Raw genomic sequence first — 26530 nt, forward strand, 5'->3', positions numbered from 1 at the left:
ATGGGACAGGAAGAGGAATGCTGTTAGGATCAGCTTCATTTATTTGCATGGAACTATGCAGGACTGTCCAAAAACTCTTAAACTAGACCATGCTCTATCAAGGAATGCAAGCTAACTGTAAGAAGAAGTTCTATGTTGTTCTACTCTTGTTTACTTTTGCCATATACTCTGAAATGATGCATTTTGGTTGGCTATGGCTATTGCACCAACCAGTCAAACTATTGCTACTCTGCTGTTGCAGCATCCCTGTGCCGATTGCTTTTCATGGAGCCATCTCCATATTGCAGAGCCATCTGTTTTCCTTACTGTCCAAGCATTAGACTCAGTAGTATAAGTTAAAGACTTCTCCGTGGCTTTTAGTTGTTCCCATTTGTTTAGTATGCCAGCAGCAAGTTTTCAGCTCCTCAGTACCATGTGTAAGTTTCCCTTGTCCTTTTATTTTTACTAAAGCCTTAGGCAAAAACTATAATTGAATGAATTGTTGGTTGTTGAATTTTTGCCTCGATAAAATAAACTTGGAGAGGTAGGTAGGGAGTGTCCCCGTTTAGAAAAGGTTTTGTAGCTAGAGGAGCGATTGTGGTTTGCAAAAAGCGCTATTTTGGCCCCCTACAGCCCCGGTTTCCTTAAATGCACACCAGTTTGTTGTATTGCTGGCGATATGATCCCATACAGAAAAACCGTTTTTGGCTGCTTAAGTAACTATGTTCACTGCTGACCGGCTAAGGAGACTCTGGAAAACTTAGTTATGCTGAAATTCAACTCTCAGTTTATCAGCTTGTCTGTTTCAAAACTGAATTGTAATGTAACAATTGTGCAGGTTTTTCAATACAATTGCCTTGTCTATCTTAAAGACCAAAATGATGCAGGGTTTTTCGTAACTGTATAATATATTTTTACATTCTCAATTCACAGGCTAAACTAGTTGCTTGTTGTAGTTTCCTGATATTCTGCACCCACCATAGCTGCAGCGTTGGGCACCAAGGTGAGCTTCGCTCCATACAGGGTTTGTTTCCAGTTAGCTCAAAACTGCTAGAGAAGATGGGGTTGCTTTTGGTGTTTGAGGTGAGAAAGGTAAGAATAAGTGAGAATATGGGATACAGCATATATAATAATATATAGAATACCAGAAATCAGTCAGCAGGTTCTTAGTTTACTTGGTACCTTAAACTGGGGTGCCAAAGTGCTGATTTTTGATCTGGTAAGATTTTCTTAGTGATTATCAAAGTATAGATAGAAGGTATGTCTGGTTTTATGTGAGGAGCTGAAATATCTGTGGGTTAGATTCAGATATTTAAGTGGTAATTGGGTTATTGAAGAGTGCCTGCAAGCCAGCTGATGCATGAAAAGTCAAATATATGTCAGTCTCCTTTGAAATCCATAAAAATTAATCATTTAGGTTTTCCTGTGGTTTAACTGTGTCCCACAGCAACTTGAAAATAGCTCAGCCTCAAAGTCTTCAAACTCTTTTGATAACATCAGTGCAGATTGCTAGCTCAATAAAGAATGCGTAGTGTTTGTCATTTCCAAAAAGTATTTTTCGAATTCTGTTGTGGCAGTTAGCGATAGGAATGCTGTAGGATTTGTGTGGGAGGGGAGGGTTTGTGCTCAGTGCAGTGACAGCTGCAAGCCTGGCCTTCAGAAACCCGAGGTTTGGCCCCGAGTGTCATTCTCTTTCCCCTCTATTCCTATTTTGAGTCCAGTAAAGAGAAGCATATGTTTTCTTGCATCAGCTATGTTGATGTTACCTTGCGAAGCATGACAAGGTCATGTGTTTGTGTGCTGAAAGAGGAAATCTGAGAGTGTGTCTGAGCTGTCTTAGACCTGCTTTTTTTTTTGTGGTGCATTAAAGATTTCCACGATGTACATAGTTAAATTCCATTCATGTAGGTACGCGTGTGTTAATGCTACATTGCTACTCCTGAAATTGGTACTGTTATATTATTAATATTGTAGATCACGCCAAGAAGGTGTCTTGCATTTAATATAGAACATAAGAAGGTTTGCCTGCCCATGTGAAAATTGTAACTGAAGATGCTATAAAAATTTAAAAGGGACAAGGTCAGCCTGAAAATTGAATGTCTTACGAAGTAGAAAATCATGTATTTTTAACAACAAATTTCCTTACGTGTTAGTACCTGTACTAATATCATTTTAAATTATTAACACTTAAAAACTGTTTTAATCATTAGTTTAATTGTAAAAATAATTAGTTACCATTTGTCTAGGTGCCTGTTAGGTTGGGGTTTTCTAGTTGTGAGACACGAGAACTGATCAAAAGCATTTGGGTTCCTATGCTCCTTCTGTATGATCAAACAAGTTCAATTTATTTCACTTATGAAAGCAAAGATAACGGATGACTCACTTGCTTTGTACCAATGTCTTTATTGAGGGGGAAAAAGAGACTACAAGGCTTCTTCATTATAGCAAACAAAGACAAAAAAAGTTAGTAATTGAAAATAAAGTTTAACAAATTCAAACTACAACCGAGTTACATGATTTAAACACTTGTAATTAAGCACTGGAAGAACTGAAGGGGAATAGTACAGGATTTGCCTTCTTTGGAAGACTTGAAAGACTGAGCATGTGCATATTCTTTTTTTTTTTCTAACTACATTTGCTAAAGTATAAAACCAGAAATAACTTGAATTAGGTGAGAGGCAAGGCTAAGTGTTCACAAATGTTCTTCTAGATTGACTTAAGGTTTCCTAGGAAGCTTGTGGAAAGGATCAACTCCAGCCGTCCAGGCTCTTAACTATAATGTACCTTTTTGGGGCTTTTTCGATCTGTTCTGTCCTCACTAACTATATTCTTTATAAATTGAAGACTCAGAATGGTCTGCACGTGAGAACACGCTGTCCTCCAAAGCATAGAATTTAATTTGGAAGTTCAGAATCTTAGTTTTTAACTTTGAATATTCAGAGAACAGGTAGCAATATGTGCTTCAGTTCCTGTCAGTGGCTGATCAAGTTGGAAAGCCACGGTAAACTCCTACTAACTACTCCTTTATTTCAAATGATAGAGGTAGGGGTAGAGATTCCAACCTTGCCGCTGGGTTAAAGCCTTTTCTGGCTGCTTGGAAGATGTGCTGAGCACCTGACTGCAGTTATTGTCTGTAGGAACTCTACTACAAATCTAGTAAGTAGTAAAACCATGCAGTGTTCTTAAAAAGCTGAGATTCCTCAAATGCACACCCAGCGTGAGTAAAATAAGAAATCCGAAGGTAAATTTAACAGTATTTGAAAGAAGCAAGATAAAGAAGGAGAATATCACAGAAGACATCTGAGAAGATAAGTGTGGGCATTGTGTGAAATATTGTAAATAACGTTCTATGCATGGATATGGGTGCTGAATAACAGTATCTTCATCCGTGCGATCCTCCAGACTGTTGTAATTTGAGGTCCTTTGGAGAGAAGCATGTAATCGAAATCTGAATCCTTAGCACAAGCACACTGGTTTATGTTGCATAGGCAATATGAATTCAAGCATTTCCTAGTTACTGAATTCTTTATTTGTAACTGTAGCAATTTCGAGGTAGCTTTTTTAGCATATATAGCACTACTTTTCTTCTTGAACATGAAATGTTTCTTGGGTCAGCTTAAAACTTCAGATCTCTCTGTAAATGGTGTGTAATAAATACCTAGATAAATACAATAAAAAGAGAGGATTTCTTCCTTTTGGTTCCAGTGAGATAGGGGTAAATAAAATAATTGACGTGCCCTGTTCGCTGTCGACCAAGTTTCATGTGGCATGTCTTCCCTTTGGCTTGCATATAACAGCAGCACATTTTAGCACCTCGCCTACAGCATCCACCTCCTGACAGCAAAACTTGCCAATAGAAAAGCATTCAGCACTTCATTATTTCTACAACCTGAGTGCATTTGCGAATTAATTGATGTGTGGGAGGAAAGGCATCTGCTATTGTAGAAGACCTTAACTGTTGCAGCGAAACTAGAAATAAACTGGTGAGCTTAGCGAGCTGCTATGCTGTTGCAGATGTAGAAGCTTCTGAAGTGGCACCTTATCCACTTTTCTTCTTTGATATAATTTTTTATTGAAAACCAAACCGCTCACTGGATTGTGAACATGGAAACAAACAGAATGATAAAGGTATTACCATATATAATCATATATGGATAGTTAGCAAGTAGTTTCATATTTCTTGCTGGCTCAACACCAAAAGTGAGTTTTAATTAGGCCTGTAATGAATGACTGGGAGCGTTTTAAAGGCTATTAATCTTGTGGTGTAATTGAGTTAATTACAATATCATTATAAGCTCCCATGAAAGTAATATGAACTGTATTCCATTTGCTTTACTCCTAAAGATATTTCTGGGGTCCCCTGGCTTTATCTGAAATACTCCTGCTGCGAGTCTTCAACAATGACAGAGAAAAGTGCAAAGCTCTGCTGTATGTGTCTTTCCACCCAACACTTCTGTTCAGTGCGGCGTCTTGGTCCTGGGCTCTGAGCTGCTTTACCTGTGAACAGCAGGGAACTTTCTGCTGTGGCCCGTGTCTTCTTTAGCTTCCAGTGCACAGTGTAGTATTTCCTTGTTTTTTCCGGTTCCTGATCGGTAAACTTACCAAGTGTGGCAGATGAGAGTAAGAATATGTGATCTATTTTCAGAAATAAAGATTAAAGCAGCTTTCAAACTGTTACTCTTTGTGCTGTGGTGAAAAAACGTGTAGCAAAAGAGGTGTTTTTGCAAAGCATATGGCTTTTACACTAGTTTAGACTGCAGTGAGTTTTTGGATTTGGTTGTAAAACATCTCTGTGCTTTTTGAACACTCTAGTCAGAGTGTGACATCTGCAGCAGATGGACAGATAAACTTCCCATAATCCATGTCTTTCCTTTAGAAGAGGAGACGAGATTCTCATTTGTAAAACTTGTTGAGGAAAACCTCATCTGTAAAAGTCTGTTGTATGCTTGGTTGTCAGGGTGTGAAAATTTGATGGATACGCAGCTCGGCACTGGAGTTACTGATATTTTTGGGGCTGTCTTTTTCCAGATGAAAGGTCAGCCTCACGTTTGATAATATAAGCCATAATTCAAGCCTTCTTAGAGCATTTGCTCTATCTAGTTTCAGAAGCATGTGCTTAATCGTGGAACAAGCATGTTACTCAAATTCACCTTCTCCTGTTTTGACTGACGTATTGTTTTGTTTGGGTTTTATAACCCTCCATTAATAGGATTGTGTTGGTTTAGTATTTTTAAATTCTACAGTCAAGAGTTGTTTGCAACCTTAATTAACCCTGCTGGGATGGCAGAGCTGCCTTCTTTTCTTTCAGCAACTTTCCTGGTCACACATCTGTATTTTTCATCCTCTTGACTATTACAGATTTTGTAAATAGTTCAGAAATGCCAACCTGTGATGTATGGGCCTCTTTAACATTTCTTTGATTTATGTGCATTGTGCTGAAAAAAAAGCAGAGGAAGCATATTATTCTGGAAGAAATGTTGCCAGTCTTCAGGTTTTTCAGTCTTAGTTAAAAGCTACGCTTTTATCAATCAAACCTGATAGATTCGTTTTTCATTCCTCAAAACATTCATAACTTAACTCTTTGGAGTCTAAAGAAATCATTTGAGTAAGACTTTTATAAATGTCTTCCTGTTTTTTGGATGTCTGACTTGAAGTATCTTTTCAACTGATTTTTCAAAAGTTGGCTTTTCCATGCACAGTTTGGTGGTCTAAAAGTAGAGACGTTAAAAAATTACTAAGGGTGTGGAGTATTTTTAAATAAGGTTTGGCCATGTGCTGTTCTTTTCAATAGTGCATTGCACAAACTGATGGAGTAAAATAGGTTTTAGTCTCTAGCAGTATGGAGTAGGATGATTTCTCTACATTGTATACAAATGACAAGGACTGCAGATCTATGATTATCCAGCTTCTCCTGAAAACACCATAATTAAATGCAGAGAGCTAATTTTCCTGAAGTCTGATGTTCTGTTTCTGAAAAAAATCCTGAAAGTCCCTGTTTTAAGCCATGAATGGCTCTTCTGAAAGGTTTAAAAAACCCCAGAGTTTAAATTTAGAGTTCTTAGTTAACATACTGTTTCAGCTGGAGATTTTCAGTGAAACTTCTCTGAGAAGGAAGAGCTCACACTGCTGCAAGGGAAAAGGGGAAAAGTTCTCCCCTTTTGCCTGTCGTTCTCCCCTTTTGCCTGTCGTTCTCCCCTTTTGCCTGTCGTTCTCCCCTTTTGCCTGTCGTTCTCCCCTTTTGCCTGTCGTTCTCCCCTTTTGCCTGTCGTTCTCCCCTTTTGCCTGTCGTTCTCCCCTTTTGCCTGTCGTTCTCCCCTTTTGCCTGTCGTTCTCCCCTTTTGCCTGTCGTTCTCCCCTTTTGCCTGTCGTTGCAGTGGAACTAGTGGAGTCACATAAGCTGAACCTCGTAGGCATTTCATTGGAGTATTAATTTCTTTATTTATCTGAAAAGTAGTTTGTTTGCTTTGTTGGTAAAGCCCAGCCATAGCACTGCAAATCACCGTGTGCTGCTAGGCAATTTGAAAAGTTTCTGTTGCTTATTCCAGCCCTTCATTCTACCACTCAGTTCTAAAGTATCTTCAAATTTCTTATATAAGCACCTGAGCATCCCCTGTCACCGAGGCAGCAGGCCATTCTTCATACTGACATAGCTGCCACCTGAGCCCCTGACACCGAAGATTTAGTCGAGAGCTTTAGAAAATATTAATTTCTCCATGAGAACAGTGTCTTGAGTTGAGAGTTCTGGAGGCTGTTGAAGGGAGCGTGGCAGCACTGGGGGAAGATGCTAATTATGTCCTTATTCAGTCTTGAGTTTTAATGATCAGTTTTCCCAGCTCCAGATTATTTGTCCTACGCAGAGATAATACTTTTGTCAAAAAAGAATTTGGATTTTCTGTCAAGGATTCCTCAAGTGCACTTCCTGGGTCTTAAGACTTTTAATAAAATCCATTAAACAAACACACAAGTTTGAATGTGTCGCATTGAGCAACACTGAGACCGTTTCCATATTAGTGGACAACCTCTGTACCAACTACTAACCTTGAACTCCAGGTGATTTGAAAATACTGTTTGTTACTGCACATGGTTTTATTCTGTCATTTAGATGTGAATGCCATATAGTAATTGTACTCTGCTTTTTGTGATTCTGTTATGCATCTAGGTTGTAGATGCATGTCCAATGAAATGCTAGTACATTCAGTTATCTGTTAGGAAATAGAAATGTACAAGCCCTTCAGTGCATCTGGAAGTATATGTAAACATCTTGGTAACTGTATTTTATGCTTCTTCTGAAGAGGTAAATAAGGTAGTGTTATGATTCCAAACCGTTCTGTGATTACTCTGACTCTATCCATTTCTAATACTAGATCTCTTTAAACCTCCGAGCCTGTTGGCTGTGTGGTGTCCCTATATATCGACATTATCTAAAAGGCGAGAATATGTCACTGATGTGTATTAAATGGATTCCAGAACAGAATACTTTAAAAAACCACAACCCACCAGTGAACGTGGAGGAGGAGGAATCATGGCTTTTGCAGAGACTTAGAACAGCACAGATAATTTTATTGGCAGCAAGGATGCAGATGCTGAAGTTTTGACCAATTCCGTGAAGAAACTGTCACCAGATTTGCTATCTCTGCATGGTAAAAAGCCAAAGACTTGCAAGCAGTATTGGAGTGAGGGAACATTGGTACAGTCATTCATCAGTAGAACTTCAATGTTTTTGGAAGAAAAGTATGAGAAGAACACACTTTAAGGGTGAAACCTGACACTAATTAAAACAGCGCTCTCAGCAAAAATAGGAATTCAAAGACAGTGGAATAAAAGATGTAGTGAAGACAAAACATTAAAAGAAAGAGGGATATGTATGCGTGCATTTCCTGCTATTGTGTCTTTTTATATAGAACAGTGTCTAAACTTGTTTTTTCGACTCCCTAGCCTTGGGAGGGAGGAGGAGAGACCTGGGAGAAATGCAGGATTGCAGGTGCTAGTGAATGCCCTCAAAATGTTCCATATCTCCCTGTTTATTGACCAGTGTGAAGGAGTGGCACTGTGCATCTTGGTGCAATGCAAATAAGAGCTGTGGCATGCAAGAAGCTTTTTACAGAAGCATGAGCTCATTAGTTTCACAGTTGAGTCAGATCAGGCTGTTTACGAAAAAAATATGCAGTAACTTTTGTACAGGGATTTTAAAAAGACTGGCATGAGGTAGCCTTTATCCTCCTTGTGAAGGGGTATTTGTTGCTTAATATTCTTGTAAACTGGGGGGCATAAATGCTTGGAAAAAATAGAACAAAGTCTCCTAATTATATTGTAAACTGGAGCAAAGGAGCAAAGGCGCAATATCTGTCTTCCCTATTAATTGAAAACCCTGCAACCCAGTTCCACAAGAGGACAACCAATGGGTAAATAAATTAGAGCCTGCTCTTTTGGTTTATTGATGCTGCTTTGGCCAAGTCAAGAATTCGGCTGTCTTAAAATGATCAAACATTGTTTGGAGAAAAAGAGAATTTCTGAACTGGCCTCATTATCCGAGAGAAGCTTAAAAATATCAATTAAGGTAATGTAATTTCTCTCTTGCCTCCTTTAGTCTGCAGAGATGAAACTGTGGGAGTGTCCTCCTTGCTTGCTCATTGCTCGTTTCAAAAGAGCGACTAGAGTTTTATCATAATGGACAAACCCCTCGTTAGCTGCAAGGGAGAAATAATTTAATGATGAGGGGCAAAGTACTGTGCATCTTAAAAAGAAGTAAATGTGCATGTGCTCACCAGTATCACAGTGAACTCCAAGAATTCCATGATCGGTAAGTGTCTGTCTGCCACTTCTATCAAACTCCATTTTTTTTTGAGGAATGGAAATAAATATCTTTATACATTACCTATACCTGAGAAAATGCTTTTCTGTAGTCTGTAAGTATTTACATGAGAATGGAAAAAAAAAATCACAACAAGGTAATGTGATCACAAAGAAAAGTCATTCTGATTTCACCTTAAAATAGAACCTGTTGTGCTTAAAGAGCTTTAAATAATGGTAATGTCTAAATTTAATGTGCATCGGTGAGTTGACACCACCAGTTGTAAATGCTCCAAGTGATAGAATTTTTCTTTTTTTTTATCTCCCTCCCCACACCTCCTGATTCTCACCACCAGTCCAACCCAATTTTTGCAACTTTAAATGGCCTTGTAAGTTAGTGGAGTGTAAGGACTTGTTTGGTCAGCAGTCAGCAGATGCAAAATGTTCAGCTCATGAATTATGTAAACAAAAGACCTTTAGACCCAGCCTTATTCTAATGATGAAGCTTTAATTTTTTAAGTTTTAAGATAACGCTGTGTACATGTTTCATAACATACTCTGTAGAGCAATTCCATAGGCCCAGATACAATCTGTTATGGTACAGTCAGTACATTTCTGTCGAACGACAGGGCCATACAGCATTGTTCTGGTTTAAGTCCTTTGGCTGTACCAGAAATTCTCTGCTTTACACCTTCAAAATCATCTGCAGAGGACAGCGTGATCTTTTGGGAAGGTGGAAGGGTTGCTTTTTGTTTGTTTTCATTGTTTTAGGGTTGTGTTGCCTTGTTTCTGATAAGAAGAAAGTCCCCGATGTGGAATAAATAACAGGTATTCTGTGATTAAGTTTTAAGAGTATTAACGCTTTAGGATCTAAATCCAGTCTGTATTTCTCTAATACACCTTCTCTGTTTAGACAGTTAATGTGAAAGCCATCTTACAGAAATGAAGGAATTGCCCTCCTTACAATTACAACTGTGAGAGAAGTGGCTCTGAAGTGCCATCTCTATTGTAATGTATTTCACTTTGTGAGGAAGATTGAGAGCTGTTAATATATGAATTTATATACTCAGCAATGCTGCAAAATTGCGAATTATGGCACCTGTAAAACATTACTGATAATCTTTACTTTTAGAAAGTATGGGCCACGTTGTCATTAATGTAGAACAATAAGTCTCAAAAATAATGACATTCAAAACTAATCCACGTTCTGTTTTTATTTACCTTCAGCTAAAGCTTTTGTACTGAAGTGTTATTTTCAGTACTTTTCCTCCCTCCTTGAGAATCAGTCTCTTGATTTTAAAATGTGGAATTCACGCATCTACTTGGAACCACAGTTTTAAGATAAATATCAGCTATCATGAGACTTGTCATAAAACTGTACAAGTTGGCACTAGTGGACGTCCTAGCTGCTAAGTGTTATAAATTGATTTTGATGTTGTTGTTCTTTTTCTTAGTTTTCTGAAATAGATTTTGTTTCATCTACATCTATGGGGAAAAAAAGATCAATGTTGTTGAAATTTTATGGAGGAATATTTCATTAGGGAGCGAAGAGCTTAGCTTTGCATGAACCAGTTGGAATTCCCCAAAGCTGAAAGTTGTGGATGCGTGCTGTATTAAAGCCTCTGAATGATGGGGAGTTTCTTAGTGTCTGTTAAAGAAAGGTTTTGCAGTCCTACCTAGTGCTGCACCAATACTCGAGTTCAGTTTAGCGTGTTTTGTGGGTAAAGATATCACTGTTTACCATTCTGCTGGTTTAAATGAGCAAAGTTGTCAGAAGTACATGGCAGGTTGTTGGAAATATGCTTACAAAAGGTGCTCAAGGTGCTCCATGACCATCCACAGGTGTCCAGCTTTTGGCTGTGTTGGGTTGCAGGGTCCCTTACGCCTCTGCAGACACTGACTGAAAGAGAGTTGCTTTGCCAGGTCGGATGGAGCACCACAAGCCTTTGGATTCTCTTGTCCGGCAGCAGCTATGGGCATCAGCCTGTATGCAGTGTCCTCCCTGGCACTCCTCCAGCTCAGGGACTTTGTGAGCTAAGTGTAGTTTCTCCGTGTTTATTAACCCTCAGAAGGTTTGTGTATCAGGAGCTCATCTCAGCTTGCCCGCATGAGCTTTTTAGCACCCGTAATATCCGCTGACAGCATATTTCACGTACGTTCCCTAAGGTAAAGATGTGTTTGGAAATAGCATTCTCTTAGTGGTAAGGAAAAATTTTTGAGGAGATTGGTATGTTTTTAGCTGTGATTTGCTGTCATGAGAAAGATGTTTATTTTGCTAAGGATAAAGAAACTGAATGGCATGTTCATTACCCATCAGGACCACTGAATCTCCTGGCTGTACTTTTGATGCTCGTGGCACTGCTATGGCATTATTTCCAATCTTGTTTCTGCTCCTCAGAACAAATGATTAAGAAACAATTTCCCAGTCTTTTCAGTTAACACCCCTCCACCTCGAGAAAGGAATGCGTTCTTTGCAGGACAGTATGTGATCCTTTAATAATGTATAAATCAAGCTGGACAGAAGCTGCCTGTCAGTTTTATTAACTTTGACCTTTTCTCCCATTGTAAGGATGATTTGGTAAATATTTAATGGCCCTTACAGATTTTGACAGTCAGATCTGCATTTCTGGGACCAAAGGTAGATTATAAAGGAATACTTATAATTAATAAAAATAGCTTCATCGCTGAGAGTCAGCCTTCAAGGACAGAATTGTTTTTTAGAATATATTTACTTTTAATTCCCTTTTTTTGTTAATGCCTGACCACTAAATGTCAGACGAGGCAGGAGGTTATGAAATGTTTTAAAAGGTTACATTTAAAATTCATCTATGATTAGCACCTGTGATTACCTCAGTCTTTGGGCAAGTGTCCAAATGATTTTATTTACTTGACATACCTGTCTGTCTTTCTGCACAGCAAACATGAGTGAATGGTGTCAGGAGCACAAAATGGCTGAAGGAGTGCTGCTTGTAATAAGATGCAAGAAAAAGAAGGGAAAGCGTGTTCCTGGAGTCAGAGGGGTCTTTTGCCAGAGCTGTCTGTCCCTTTAATTCCCTGCATATTGCACTCACTGCAATTCTGATAGTGAAGATTGAAAACTAAGCCCTTGACACTTTGAAGCATTGCCTTTCAAACCTGTCCTGTCCATTGCTCTCATTGATTTTTTTTTTTTTTTCATTTCAGAAATCTGTTGTTGAAAAACAAATTTGAGTAAAATCCATTGGTCTAAGTGGAGCTGTTGGGGCAATCCAACCCCCCCCCCGCCCCAGCGGAGCGTGGTTCTCTTCCCATTAGGAATGCGATGTGTCTTTGTGTTGTGCCACAGCCGAAGTCATGTGGCAAAGCAGCCAAGTAAATCAGGAGCCGGTGAAAAATCCTTACAGATGCTCTGAGCGTTAACATTCGAGTCAGATTGGCTCACGAGATGGCTTCACTCGTTTTAATAGCCATTTTCGAGTAGATCACTGTGCCGAGCTTTCTTTCCCTCATTTTCAGACACTACCCTGTAGAACAGCTTTCAGACCACTTTATTTTCTGAACACTTGTAAAGTATAGTTTTGTAACAGTGACATTTCTTATATGCAGATCTTGGGATTCGAGTTGTTAACGGGTTAAACAGTTCACCTTGTTCAGAACAAATCTTTAGGCAATTTATTGAACATATTGCTGTGGGGACTAGAATGATGAGGGGAATTGCATTTGTCTGGCACTAAATCTTGAGCTTTTCCCCCCCCATTCCCTTCTCTTAAAAAAAAAATGGGAAAATGGGAATGTTCAGGGGTTTAGGGGTGAGCTTTTTCTTGCATTTGAAGCTGGTTTCAGGGTTGGCACAGCACAGTAGCTGTTCTTAAATCTGTGAGCAATGGGAATGCACTCAAAATCTTGCAGATTCATGTTGTGTCCTTCATAAATTTGTCTTTCATTGGGAAGCAAAATAAAAGGTTAGAGGAGAAGGCTAGTGAATGTGAATCTTTCTGTTGCAGTGCTATGGAGACATGCTAGCAGGTATTTTGAAAGCTAGAGTTTTCTTTGCAGTGGTAGAAACTTCTTTGTGAACGTTTTGTGGGTTTATGTTTAAGAAAAGGAGTGTTATTTGTAAAAAGCTGGTGTATGTAGTGAAAGGGCTACATCTTCCTTCCTCACATCTTCTTCCAAAAAGTAAGAATGCTTGATCTCTTGAGAGGAGAAACAGTCTTAACATTTAAAAGCAAGCCCAAGTTTTGGGAGAGTTTGGACTTGAGGGGAAGTCTTTGATTCATAGAATCACAGAATGATTTGAGTTGGAAGTGACCTTAGAAGATCATAAGAGTTCTAGCCCCCTGCCGTGGGCAGGGACACCTCCCATTGGATCAGATTGCTCCAAGCCCCATCCAACCTGGCCTTGAACGCCTCCAGGGAAGGGTCATCCACAGCTTATTTGGGCAGCCTGTTCCAGTGCCTCACCATCCTCATAGTGAAGAATTTCTTCCTTATAGTTAGTCTAAATCTCGCCTCTTTTGTCTTGAAACTGATTCATCCTCTTACTTGCCCTACAGCACGATTTTGTTGTAGTATCTGTTTCACATCAGACTTTTTTAATATGCTTTTGTTTGCATCATCTTCTATCCAAGCAATATATATGAAATACCATACGTTAACTTACTGATGGGCTGTAATTTGAATCAGATGGTACAGATAGTAGAGGTCTGACATAGATCGAGTACTGCAGTGGTATGTATTTTAATATATGTGTGTTTTATTATCCAGTTGCAGTACCATGCCGGGCTAGCATCTGGCCTTTTGAATCAGCAGTCTTTGAAACGTTCAGCCAACCAGATGGGAGTATCTGCAAAACGCAGACCAAAAGCCCAGCCAACAACTCTTGTCTTACCTCCTCAGTAAGTAATGGAATGTTTTGAAGAGTTTGCATAGAGGGAGGGTGCTGTAAATTTTTTGTTATAGTAATTAGTTCTTTAAAATCATCATAATAGCAGCTTTATGCTTACATTTTTGTTTTGTACAAGAGGAATTGGTCTTGTCGGGTGGGTGATGTACTGTGTGGAAACACTATTTTGTTTCTTCTGTTTATGGAGGCACTGTGACAATGGAAATGTTGCAAGAATTCTTCTTTGTAGCAGGTCATAGAAGTTTTTGCAACATGCAGTTGTCATTTAGGAATGATGTTCCCCTGATTAGTATGACTTGGAGCTTCAACTAGGACTTTTCTGAAGGTCCTAAAAGGCTGAAGCCAAAAAGTCTTTGGTGTGAGTACTTTCTCGACAAACGCCTGTTCCAAGTCCATCTGTTCACCATATGTTAATTTTGCATTGGATCTAAATCTCTTTTACAGGTGACAAGCAATTATGAGGACACTTAGAAACTGTTTGAGGACATAGAGTATCAACACTTCAGGCAGTCTGTGTACTGATGCCAAAATCACAGAGATGCCCACAACTAAGCTTATAAATTAATAAACTGCTTAAAATATTTAATTACATATAAGAAAATGATTATTATGTAGAAAATGAAGTTCTAAGCAATTATTCATTGTACTGAGCATCCTTGTAGTTTGTAGAAACTGCCTGCTTTTTTGCACAGAACGAGAGCCACTGATGTATAAACGCTGTGCTACTAAAAACTTCATAGTTGGAATAATAAAAGTCCCTGTTGTCACCAGAGTCCACAGCCTTCAGTCAATGGAGGAATTAAAGGCAGTTTAAGAGCAAAAAAAGTCAGAGCCAATAGAGCCTTCCCTTTTTGTATGGACTTCAAAGGCTTTTAATTTGGGAATCCAAGAAATGTTGTGTTATTTTACTGGTACGTCAGATGAAGAAGAATGGTTAGAAGGGCACCTCTGTCAGACCTACAGGTTTGAAAACTAAATGTTGTTTCTCTTCTATCTATGAAAGGGTAGGGGTATTTTGTGACTAACTAAGTAGTTTTCTTCTTTTGTTGCGGTATCAGGTTTATCAGGAGTTAAAATGGACTTCTCAAAGAAATCTGTAAACTGGAACACTGTGATACCAGTTGTCACGGTTGTTATTCAGAGGTCTTAAAATATTTTGGTGGGTTTTAAGATTGTGGCTTCTCCAGTTACTGGAAATATGTATAGTGAGAGAGAAAGAGCTAGCTTCTGTTTTTGAATAGAAACATCTGTACTTCAACAGAAGCAGCTATATAAATCTTAATGTAAGGTATGTATTTACCTAGAATTTGCAGATAGAATGAAGTTTTAGTGTGGTAACTAAACTTTAGCCAGTGATTGAGTTATGTTAGTATCTTATTACCACTTCCAGCATTGTTCACAGGGAAAATGTTTATGCTGAGCTGACCATTTATCTGTCCCTAGTTTCCTCCTCTCTGGCTTCTCTTTGACCTTTCCATATTTGTCCTTATTTGCTATCTTGGTGTGTCTTAAGAAGAGGATAATAGTTATATTAAGTCAAATCAAATACCTGTTGAGTGCAATATCATGTGTCCAACACAGGGCAGAAGCAGATTATGAAAAGACTTATGAAAACAGGCTTATGAGAAGTGTTAAAAAAAGTTTGGCAAATAGACTTTAACGTCTTGATCTTGCTGTAGTTTCATGCAAATAATGATGAATCATGCAGTGATTTTTTTTTCTTTCTCTTCATTCTCTCTAAAATGCAAAAGAAGAAGAAAATCCAGGTGCAAAACTGCATATCTCCTTGAAAGCGCATGCTGCAAACTAATTTTCCCACGGCAATTCAGGGATTATTTTTTAGCTTTATTGATTAATCAAGAAAGGGGTAACTATTTCTTTGTCTTTTTTTCCTTTGATGTATGCTATTGAAATTAAGTTCAGTGACAAGTCTTTGGGCTGAGTAACAATGTGCTGTGAGTCAAGTGTATATTAAATGTTGTTCAGAGTAACTATATTATCTAGAGCTTTTCTTAAACATAAGCAGTTAAAACCGGCTATGTGCCAAAATGTCATTTTAGGATAGCAGATTGGAGCAAATAGCGACACTGCAGTAATCCTTTCCAGCCAGCAAGGGAATGTTGGAAACACTGTTGCTCAGAAGGTAACATAGCTGATGGTTTTGACAAAGACTCTTCTAAAAATTATTTTATTTTTATGCAGATTTTTCATGCAGATAGTTAGATATTAAACAACTCTTAATTTGAGTTAAAGGTAGCATTGGTGAGCATTATTTATGTTCCTGTTCCTTGAAGAAGCTGCATGGGTAACTTTTGCTCTTGCACGTGACGTTCTTAATGGCAGTGGTGCAAGCTGAGCAATTATCTTGCTAAACTGTATCTCTGATATTTACTGCTATGGTGAGACTTGAGTTTTATTCCACAAGACTGAATATATCCAAATGGTGACTCTTCTCATAAGGATGGTGATACAAAACTTGATTCTAGTCCTGTGTCGACTCATTGTCACCAGTGCCCTTAGTCTCTCTCATGCTCTGCTTTCTTTACTCCTTTCCTCTCCAAAATGACTTTTCTAATGAAAAAAAAAACCCAAAAAACCAAACCAAAACAACAAACCAAACCCTTTTCAGCGTATCTTAGAGGCTCAGCCGTGTCTTCCCACCTTGTGCTTACAGAAGAAGCTGGAGAAAGAGATTTGCTAAAGGCAAAGCTGATTTGTGGTGGGCCCACTCATTTGTCCCTTGCCAGCCTTAGGCCATCATTTGATGTGCTCTGATTTGGAAGTGAGAAACTCACTAGTAGATACCTGAAACAGAAGCAGCAATTTTGAATCAAAAAGGTATGTTTGAAAATGGAAGATATTGGCCCTATGCAACCACTGCTGGAAAGTCTTCATTTTCTCACTGTTTTCATTATCTGAGGGCTTCTAAGAGCGCTGAACAGATTTGAAGAAGACCTTTTGGTGTTTTGCTTTTCAGTATTGGCTTTCAGTGTCTCTTAAAGTGCAGAAAGGAATACTAGATTGATATGCATCTCATTTCTAGCCAAAATGTATCTGTATGAGAAAATGACTAACTGCTGGCTGCTTTCTCTCCCTGCTTTGTCCCTCCTTCTGTCTTCTATTAACAAGACATCTCCCTGTACTTGCTAATAGATGCGTTCCCTCACATGCTTCTCATCTGGCTGCTGGTTTCATCCTTCTGTTAAGGAATCTCAAAGCTGAAGTGCTGAAAGCTGTCAGCTCCTGCCGAGCAACTAGGACAGCATATACATGCAACCCCTCTGAAAACCAGGATGGCTGCTTCTGATTTGAAATAAATAAATAAATACAATAAGAGATGATGGTTCCTTAGCTTTTTTCTTTCTTCTTGAAATGTAGTAATTGACACAGTTAATTAATCTTGTATTATTTTGTTTGGAATCACATTTCAAAAACAAATTTCCCAATTATGAAGGTGGCTCCACGATGCTGTGTCCTGAAGAGTCTGAAGTTGCTGAGAGCAGTGAGCCTGCAGAGGCAGTCCTGGCCAGGGGACCATCCTGCTGGGAGCCCAGCAGATGCTGGTATGGCACTGTCTGTGGCTGAAAAATGACAGCAGTGAGTAACGGTGAGATGAGGAGGATGAAAGGAAAGAGGAAGCACAGGATGTTGACCATGTTCTTGCAGTTCTATTCATTGACGCACACAAGAGGGTCAGTTAGTTTTAATGGGAATTTTTAGGGGTCTCAGCTGAAAACCTGGTGATTTTGATAGCTCTGTTGCGTGGGGCTTTCTCAAAGCTCCCAGATTAATCATCTTTCTTCTCTGTCTGAAAGCAAATTGCCGGATTAAGAACTTGCTCACCACAAAAGGTACAGAGACTCATGCCCTTTATGGTGCCTTTTAGGGTCATTTGTTGTCACGTTTGTGGTTTTGGGGAAATAAGCCCAGTGTAAGCAATAAATAAGTGGAGGTCTGATTCTTGTTTGACAACTTCAGGCTCAGTGGACAGACGGGCTTGACTAAAAGAGTCCAATTTTTTTGTTTAGGGCTCTTCAACTTGTCTTGTAAATCTCTTGTGCTGTGATGTATGCCCTTATCCGACGATGAAAGCATTGTAATAGATTGAGCAAAGTCTCTGTGAATTTGTTCTCGATTGCTGGGAGCAGACCAGCAAAATTACTTTTCTTTTATTAAAAAAAAAAGGAAAAGATACTGCTGCCCATGATATTGTTCCAGATAAATGAGCAACAAAAAGCTGTGAAGACAGTTTTTATTTTTGGAGATAATAAGGACTTGAGGATAGAGTGCTGGGCAGACACTCCAGAGGCCAGGTTGTTTCTGCCACTCATTCTTAGTGAGATGGAGAAGGTCTTTACTCTGTTCTCTAGAGCTCAGAATCCATCTGGATTCTTCGAGAGAAGAAGGATATCCATACTTGCTCCACCCTTTGGAGCTACATTAGCAAAAGATGTTCTTTAGCCAATAAAAGTTAATTTATTGGCTCAGTGGGTGTCTGTTCATCTGGATTGGGAAAATAAATGTACGGATATTCCAAACTCTGTTTTGTAGCTTGATTTTTGTACCAGCACAGTCCAAGTGTTGTTCTTTCACAGTGTTAATGTCTTATTGGTTTTAGTGGTTCTATCATAAAAGTAGTACTGTAAGATTGTATCGTATTTGTTCAAGAGCTTTCTTCAGGGCACAGAAATTAAGTCTTGAAGAAAGAATTTTATTTAAAGTAGTCAGTGATGTATTATTCAGAAAACATTGCTATTTTTAACAGTTAACTGCAAGGTGTGTGTGTGTATATAAACTATACACCCAGTCATCAGATGTGCCAGAATAAAATATTTGGAACTTAACTTGTGTAACTTACCATTTTTACATTAAGAGAAATCCGGATGACCCTTTTGCCAAGAGTTTTTGGAGGAAAGAGGGGTTTTTTTTATGATTTTGTTTTATAAACAGCATCTAATTGCATCCTAGGCTCAGGGAATTTCATTATGAAAGAAAGAAGCAGATTATTCTAAAGATAATGACAAAGCATGCTTAAGCCAACAAATGCTCATAGGTTTTGTTTGTTTTTTAAACTGTATGTTTAAATTTTGCTTGTGTAGCCTGACCTTGCTGTGCTGCAGAGGTCTGAAACCCCAGCTTTCATACTTTTATACTTTGAAACCAAGGATCCGATGTACTAATTCAGTGGGACATGTGGTGCATAGACTGTGGGGAGTGTGGTTATTTAATACACAAGTGTTGCTACTGCAATAATCCAGTGTTAGGAGCTGTATTTCGACATTTGGGCCTCCTCTTTGAAGTATTCTGGAATAAGAGAGCGAAGTGCGTGGCTGTATTTTCCTTCTTGTGAAAAGTCATCAGAAGTTGTCTCTGCAGTTCTAAAATTGTTCGTTCCCCCTACTGGCAAAGCTGCCTTAAGTATCAATATTCATTAAATACTATGGAGATGATAATGTAATAAAGCAATAATCCTCAGGCCCACATCTGTACTTCTCTCCAGAAGAGCTGAGGTTGAGAATATAATTAAAGATTAAAACTCTGTTTGCATTCTGGAACATGGAGATATCTTTTTGTACATGATGGGGAATTGTATTAATAAGGAAGAGATCAGTTTCCAATAACTTTCAATACTAGGAGCTCAATTAATATCCCTGTTCATGTTTAAGTTTCTCATGGTATTCCTTTAGCTTGACTTTAACCAGACAGTGCAACAGGAAACTGTAAAAGAAAATGTAGATACAGTACACGACCCTTTTACTCTGCAAATTAATCCCTATTTTATATGAAGAAAAGAGATTAAAAATTAGTTCTTCATATCGTAAGACAATGATATTAACATGAATGAGTTTAATTACTTTGCAGTCATGTACCATGTAGATTGAACGTTAGTATTTGGTATCTTGTGCACAGTTTGGAGCACATGGTTGTACTGTTTTCTCTTAATTTTCAGTGAATGGATGAACCCCTGTCCTGCTGGTGTTTTGTGAAGCTGTTGTAGTGTAAGTTGTGGGGTATTTGGCATACAGTGAGATTGCAATTATCCTGATTTAAGTTGGAAGTTCTGATTTAAGTTACTCTTAAACTCAGTGTCAACATTTAATAGACTGTTTGGAGCTAGTCTGGTTCTTCTCAGATTCAGTAGCCGAGACACTCTGACCACAAAGCTGGGGGAGCATCTGCCATGCTTGAACCACATTGTATGACAAATTCTGAGAGCAAATCCCCACGTAATAACGCAACATTAAACTTTCTTGAACTGAGGGTTGTCAACAGCTCTGCATATTGGTGCCATGTTGTTCTTTCTGTTTTTCTAATGTAACACAAGCAAGTGAACCAATCCTTGTCATTTGGATGAAAGATCATTCTAAGCTTTGTAAAAGAGATATTTTTTCTTGCCATATAGGCCCATGTCAAGACCAGTGGTGAGCAGTTTGTAGAGCTCAGCTCTCGGGTGCAGAGCTGTGGTGGGCCTGGCCTTGCTTTATCCTATTGCTTTTTGTGTGTTTTGTTTAAATATTAGGAGCAAGAAGCAGCATGCTATTAAATGTAATGGCAGTCTGCCTCTCTTAGTTATGGGGTATTTACTGTTTAGCACTCAATATAATTTAACTGGAAAGAAAAAAAAATGCAAAGTACGGTTTTGATTCATGAGGGACTTTATTAGACAGCTCCAACAAGATCAAATCCAATAACTTGCCAGGGATACAACACTGCTCAATCATCTTACTGTTTGTAGCCAAAGATGCTTTACCAAGCCCTGCCCCAGAAAAGAGACAAGGGGGTAACATAGCTGAACTTTTGATTTCAGTGTAAAAGGTAAATAGTGAAATAAAGTACTGTTAATTTGGTTTATGTTTCAGCTTTGCTTTCACTGCTGGTTATCTATTGTCTTAACTCTGGAACCATATTCATGCGTTTTCTATCCTGGTCAGATGCCAAAGATACAGAAGGCAGACAGATGATTATTTTTCTTATGTTTTCTTCCCTTCTTTCTTTCTGTTTCAGTCTGTGGGGCTCTTGAGGTCAGTTGATCATCCTTTTCTGTGCTTTATTAAGGATGTATGTGGATTCTGTAGTTAGGGACAATTTTTGAATAGTGGACCAATACAGATTTAATGAGAATCTGAAATCTGAGGAAACAATGTGACCTGCTTTTAAAGTTTGTAGGTGATAAAAATGTGCAGTAGCACTCAATCCTACCACAGACAGCTGCTGGGACCACAGCCCACTTCTGCATCTACAACTTCTAAATTTTTATATGGAGTTTGTAATACAACATAAATCCAATTGTCTTTTACACTATAAACTTAATCGCTCCAACAGTATTAAACAGGAGAAACTCTTACAGTGTTAATATAATATGGATTTTCATTTGCATTTATCTTCCATCAGTAGAAGCGTCGCAGCCCCAGACAGAGCTATGTGATTTGGATCTGGGTAGGATCCAAACTAGACCTTTATACTGGTAAGAGGGAGCTGTTCCATAATAAGCTGTTGTGTTTTTCGGCAGATTGGTCCCAGTATGTGTGAGTGATGGGTTGAGGAGGCGCTTTCCTGCACTTGGCTCTCTGGTAGTAGTCAGCAGGTGAGCCATGGGGTGACTTCTGAAAGCACACTAAGTGTTGCCAGAGGTCTAGGAGTCATCTGGCTACGCTCTGCATTGCTGCTGCTTGGGCACCGCATGGCTTTGTGTGCAAATTTTTGGGGTTTTTGTTGTTTGGTTTTCTGTATCGGCTGCCATTGGGTCTGGCAGTAGTTGGTAACTACAGAATCACCACTTTGGCTGTTCTGAACATCTTTAGAGATACGATTCTCTTAAAAATTTTAATCTTGATCTAATCTCTTAATACATTGACGTATCTCGCAGCAGGGGTTTCTGTAATAATACTCTTTGTTTTGCTGTACGAGATCAATGCTTTTTTTTGGCTGTGGTTACATGCTGAATTTCATTTCATTCCATTAACTACCCTACAGCTGCCTATTTCCTTACAAAGTAATTACAAAAAAACAGCAGGCATTGATCAACACAGATTGTCCAAAGAAAAGATTTTTTTACTAAAACCAAATGTTCCTTATGATATTCATTAACAGGATAATAATTTCTGTCGGTGCAAATAGAAAAGACAAAGATCTGGGACGCTGCTTTATCCCTAGGAAATTACTGAAATGTGTATTACTTGTGTTGTAAAACTTTACAGTGTGTTTTAACATGGAGGGAAAATCTGTTTTGTTTGTTCACTTTTCAACACATATCCTAACCAACTACTGTGGAAAGAGAGCGCTTGTAATTAAGATTCCATGATTTCTTCACAGTGTATAAAGCATCACTTGCTGGTGTGTTGTGAGCTGTTATGGACTGATAGCCTTAACTTGAATGTCCTTGTAGTGAATCCCTCCATGAAGGTGTCTGTCTTGAAGAGAGTAGCCAAAGGGCCCTGGAGCTGATTGCTGTTGATATTTCTGTGTCATACTCCGCAAACTAATCCTGCAAATAGGTTTGTTTCGAGTGCGATATGCAGCCCTATGTGACTGAGCGTGGTGATTTGATGTTTTTCCCATCTCCTTTGCTGAAGATTAGCTGGAATGCTCCATGGCTGGGCAAGGAAAATGCTGTATCACTTTAGAAACTTCAGGCCGTTTACTAGCCTTGATCTGCATGTTCATTTTCCAGAATATGCACAAATCGGAGCAGTCTGTAGCCCTCAGTGAATGTTAGTGTTACTGGGGATCACAGCTCTGTTGTAAAACAGCGAATTTCTGACTCTTTGATGTATGCTTGCCTTGAAGGTAATGTTTGTGTGAGAACTGTGCCATTAAAAGGTGGCAATTAATTAAAAGTTGTTCCACAGTCCCAGCCGTTAGAAGATGCCCTTGCAGCGTGTACAGCAGAACGATAATATTGCACTGTAGGGAATCCCTCTACTTTCAATGAAAAAAAAAAAGTTAAGGATGAAGATTTTAATGTGTAATTAAAGACTGCAAATACTGGTTTAACTGCTTGTTTCTGTGTCAAAAAAAAAAGGGAGAAAGGAACATATACTACCAGTGGTTGGACTAATTAGACAGTGAAGAACAAGCTAGATAAGAGAGGAAATTTATATGAACTTAATAATGATATCAAAGCTTTTATTAAAGCTGTGATTTTACCATATGATTGTTTTAACCCCATTTTTTTAGCTGGACTGTTTGGGAGAGGAGTATTTGAAGCTACTTTGCTGCAGCAGATAATCAACCTGAAGCAAATAAATTAAAACTGCCGCTTGCCAAATTCAGACACGCGTTACAGCAGGGGTTTCCATCTGCATCGGTTGTATATTTCCTTGTCAAAGATGATGAGCAGAAAAGCAGAGCCGTAATAAGGCGGAAGGAGAAGGTCTCTCTGTTTCAGTGGCTTAGTAAGAATGGCATTGGTGCGTAATCATCTTGTATTATGGGATGCGGTATGAACAAATTGTGAAGGTATTAATTAATTTTTTTTCTGTAACTCTACAAGATTCCAAGTAACCTTTGGCTATTTGAGAGGAAAACTTAACAACTGTGCTGTGAGAGGGGACAGAAGTGCTTTTGTAAGTGAAATCTGCACTGTTAGGAAGGAAGTTCTAGATGCATCCCAGTAAGGACAACTTGAAATATAAGTCCCCTGTAGTTTTGACAGTAACTCTGCAAAAAGGGGAAGTTTTCCTAAGTGAGGAGCTGCAGATGGGGATTTACCTGGGTAACAGTGGCTGTTCCCTTCCTCAGGGACCACAGCGCATGGTGGTGGGCTGTGCTGGAGCTCTGCCTCGAGCAGCTGTGCTCAGCACCCCCCCAGCCCACCGAGCTTCAGGATTTGGGAAGAACAGCTAAACGCCCTTCCTGACTAGAAAGGATATAGAGTTGGAGAACTGCTTTGCTCTGCTTTCTTTACTTCATGTTAAAAATAACTGTTATTACTTTTTAATTTCACTGTAGGGCATTCTCTGAGTATTCATGTGTTTACAAGGTACCCTATGGATGGGTTAAGTGAAAAAAGCTTGGCTAGCAAATTCTAGTTGATGACTTCATAGCATTTTCCTCTAAACATAACCTTCATTTGTATTGATTTGAAGTATTTTGGTACAATTATCGCGCTTGTCCCATTTTCCCAACTGCCAGTGGAAGAAATAAATAAAGTGCAACCATTAGAAGTTTCACTCAATGAAGTGGTTTGGTTTTCATCTCTTTGTAGGTCCTCCTCTACTCTTATTTTCATTCATAATGTTTTAATTTTGTAGAGCTCTTTCTCTTTGCTGTATAGGTTTTACCTAATAAAGCCTTAGCACTGTCTTTGTTGTTTCAGTAATGTTTCTCAGTAGTGTGTGTCACTTCAAAAACAAGTGTGTTAAGTGTAATGCACATTTCCAGTTGGACTTAGATACTATTTGCCTCGTTATATTAGTTTATTTCCCTGATTCTTTCTTTTGCATGGATAACACAGGGCGTAAAACACAGGGGAAAGGGAAAAACCTTGTTAACATTGCCTGACTTAGTCTGTGCTGCATGCAGTCTCTTTATTGTCTCTGAGTCATGGCCAGGGGAATCCTCTTTTAAGTCCTCTAATTTTAGCAACTGAAAGCATCTCCATGCAGCAATTTCTGCATTGAAATTAAATTTTTCTTCTCTGTTTTTCAGGATTGTTTTTTATAAATTCAGTTTGGGGAAAGAAAGTAAGAGTTTGGCACAGAGATCATGGTGAAGTGGTTAAGTGTGTATTTAACCTTTGCTAAGTTTATGTAGACACCTTGAATGAAAGGAATTGAGGATTGCATTCTGTGCATATTCACTGTGCTCTGTTGTTGCCTATAATACTTGTTTTCTTGCTCTTACAAAACATGACTGTGGAGTAGGATTTGGCCTTTTCGTTCTGTACCATGTATATTTAACAGCACTTAAAAGACACACAGATTCTTGAATAATTTATTGCAGAGGAAAAGACTCTTTTGTTGAGTTGCTCTGCGCCTCAGTTTCCCCAGTGAACCGTGTGAATTTGTTATCTGGGAGCTATGCAGGAGTGCTGAGCCTGATTCGAGTAATATTTGCAGAGAGCTGGGGTAAGAGAAGGCATTAACTATAAGGCATAGTCTTTCATACAGGGGAAGAGTCTGGATTTTTGTCTCTGATTGTCAGTTATTCAAGACCAGTTAATTTTTTACAGAATTCAAAGTCCAAGCGTGCCATGTTGTGAGAATGAATGACTGTATCATTCCTGCTTGCAAGAGCTAGTAGGAAGCTCTGAATACCCACTGTCAGCGTTCATTCTGATAAATGAGTGGTGATGTTTTATTCTATATCTTTTGTGTTCTTGCCTTTAGGTGTTCATTTCGGTGATGGAAGACAAAGTGCAGACACATGAAATAATTACACAGCAGGCTTGGCTGGAGCCTGTCAGTCTGTGTCCAGCTCCCTAGACTTCTCGAATCTCTGAATTGTTGAGCTCTTTTGCTGATTGTTGCATTCAGTCTTTGGTGTCAAAAGCAAATGTGCTTTAGATGTGGCAAAAAATACCTCATTGTTTTGATGTATCCTAAATCAGAATTTAATATCTGTGTCCAAAATAGCATCGTAAAACTGAGCTCCCCTCAAGCCAGAAGCCAGATTTTTCTATTTTCTGTTTTACATGCAGAACTTTTCTTCATTTTAGCTTTTGCATTCTGACAGTTGCTCAGCAAAGATGATGCTTTTGCTCATGACAAATTTGCACGTGCCTTGTAGACAGGTCTTATAAAAGAGCCTTTTGTGAAGAACTGAAAGACAAATCAAACCTGGATCTAAATTTGGGGCTAATCAGCTGCATGGCAGACTCATAGTTTAAAGAATCATAGTCATATCTAACAGTACTTTACCTTTATTATAAGTAATACCTAAGTTTAAACATTTATTGCTTTTTAACTTTTTTATGGTTCGATTTTAAATTTAAGTTAAGGAAAGAAGAAAAGAACATTAGGCTGATTCTGAGGTGTCTCTGAGGTGTAGTGTTAGCAAGTAACCCATAAGTTTGAAAGTTTAGGAAGTAATTCCGGGTTGATTGTCATTGGTTTGGTGTTTCAGTTACTGAAGTGTCATCTGTCAGCTGAGCACACCGAATGGACTCTATAGTTGTGATTCCCCCAACTGTTCTGTGTGTTTATTCTTCAGGTACCGCCTCTACTACCCCTCTGCCTGCTGCAGCTTTTTATATGTTCTAGTAAGCAGTCATTAATGGAAAAGCCTGCTGTGGCAGATTTTCAACTCGGAATTCTCTTTGATTTCTGGTTGGAGCCTGAGTTGGAAGGTGCCTCGGGTGCTCCTCCAGTCCAGCCTCCCGTTCAAAGATGATCTCTTCTCACAGCTAGATCAGATTAGTCAGGATGTTGCCTGGCCAAGTCCTGAAAACCTCCAGGCATGAAAGCCTACACTTGTGACTGTCGTCAGAGCAGTTCACCTGCTTCTTGAGGTCCAGATTGCACTTCCCTTGTTTAAGCAGTTCTGCCAAAAAGCTGCATCTTGAGAATAACCCTGTTTGATGGAGAGAGCAAGCAAGTATCTTTGAGGAACTACATTATCCTGTTTGAAAGACAGACAGTGAGAAGCAGGTGAACTGAAAGGAGCGCTACAAGGAGTGCTTATGGGGTTTAAAATAATATTTCTATGATTTATACATCTACAGGTTGGCTTAAGCAGTTTATGTTGATGCTTCCACGATTCTTTCTACTTTGAAAGTTGTTCTTCATTTAGACAAAAGGTTACTTCTTCAGTGTGGTTTTACAGTATAATAGAAGGGAAGGAAATCTAACGCTATCTAATCTTAGGTATTTCTAAGGAAGTGAAATTAATTTCTCGGTGTGACAGAGCAGTGGTGGCTCTTTCATGCCACTTGTA

At 38.8% G+C, this 26530-nt stretch overlaps 1 protein-coding gene across 1 annotated transcript in view; it reads left to right on the forward strand.

Annotated features, from left to right (window-relative positions):
• The window catches only part of MED27 (mediator complex subunit 27), an 87282-nt gene that overhangs the window by 18149 nt on the left and 42603 nt on the right, over positions 1-26530 (forward strand). Inside the window, exon 3 of the mRNA XM_009569485.2 lies at positions 13516-13646. Within this exon, the coding sequence (XP_009567780.1) occupies positions 13516-13646 (131 nt within the window). The remainder of the gene's footprint in view (positions 1-13515; positions 13647-26530) is intronic.

This window comes from Cuculus canorus, chromosome 19 (assembly GCF_017976375.1).
Source record: "Cuculus canorus isolate bCucCan1 chromosome 19, bCucCan1.pri, whole genome shotgun sequence".
Taxonomy (NCBI): Eukaryota; Metazoa; Chordata; class Aves; order Cuculiformes; family Cuculidae; genus Cuculus; species Cuculus canorus.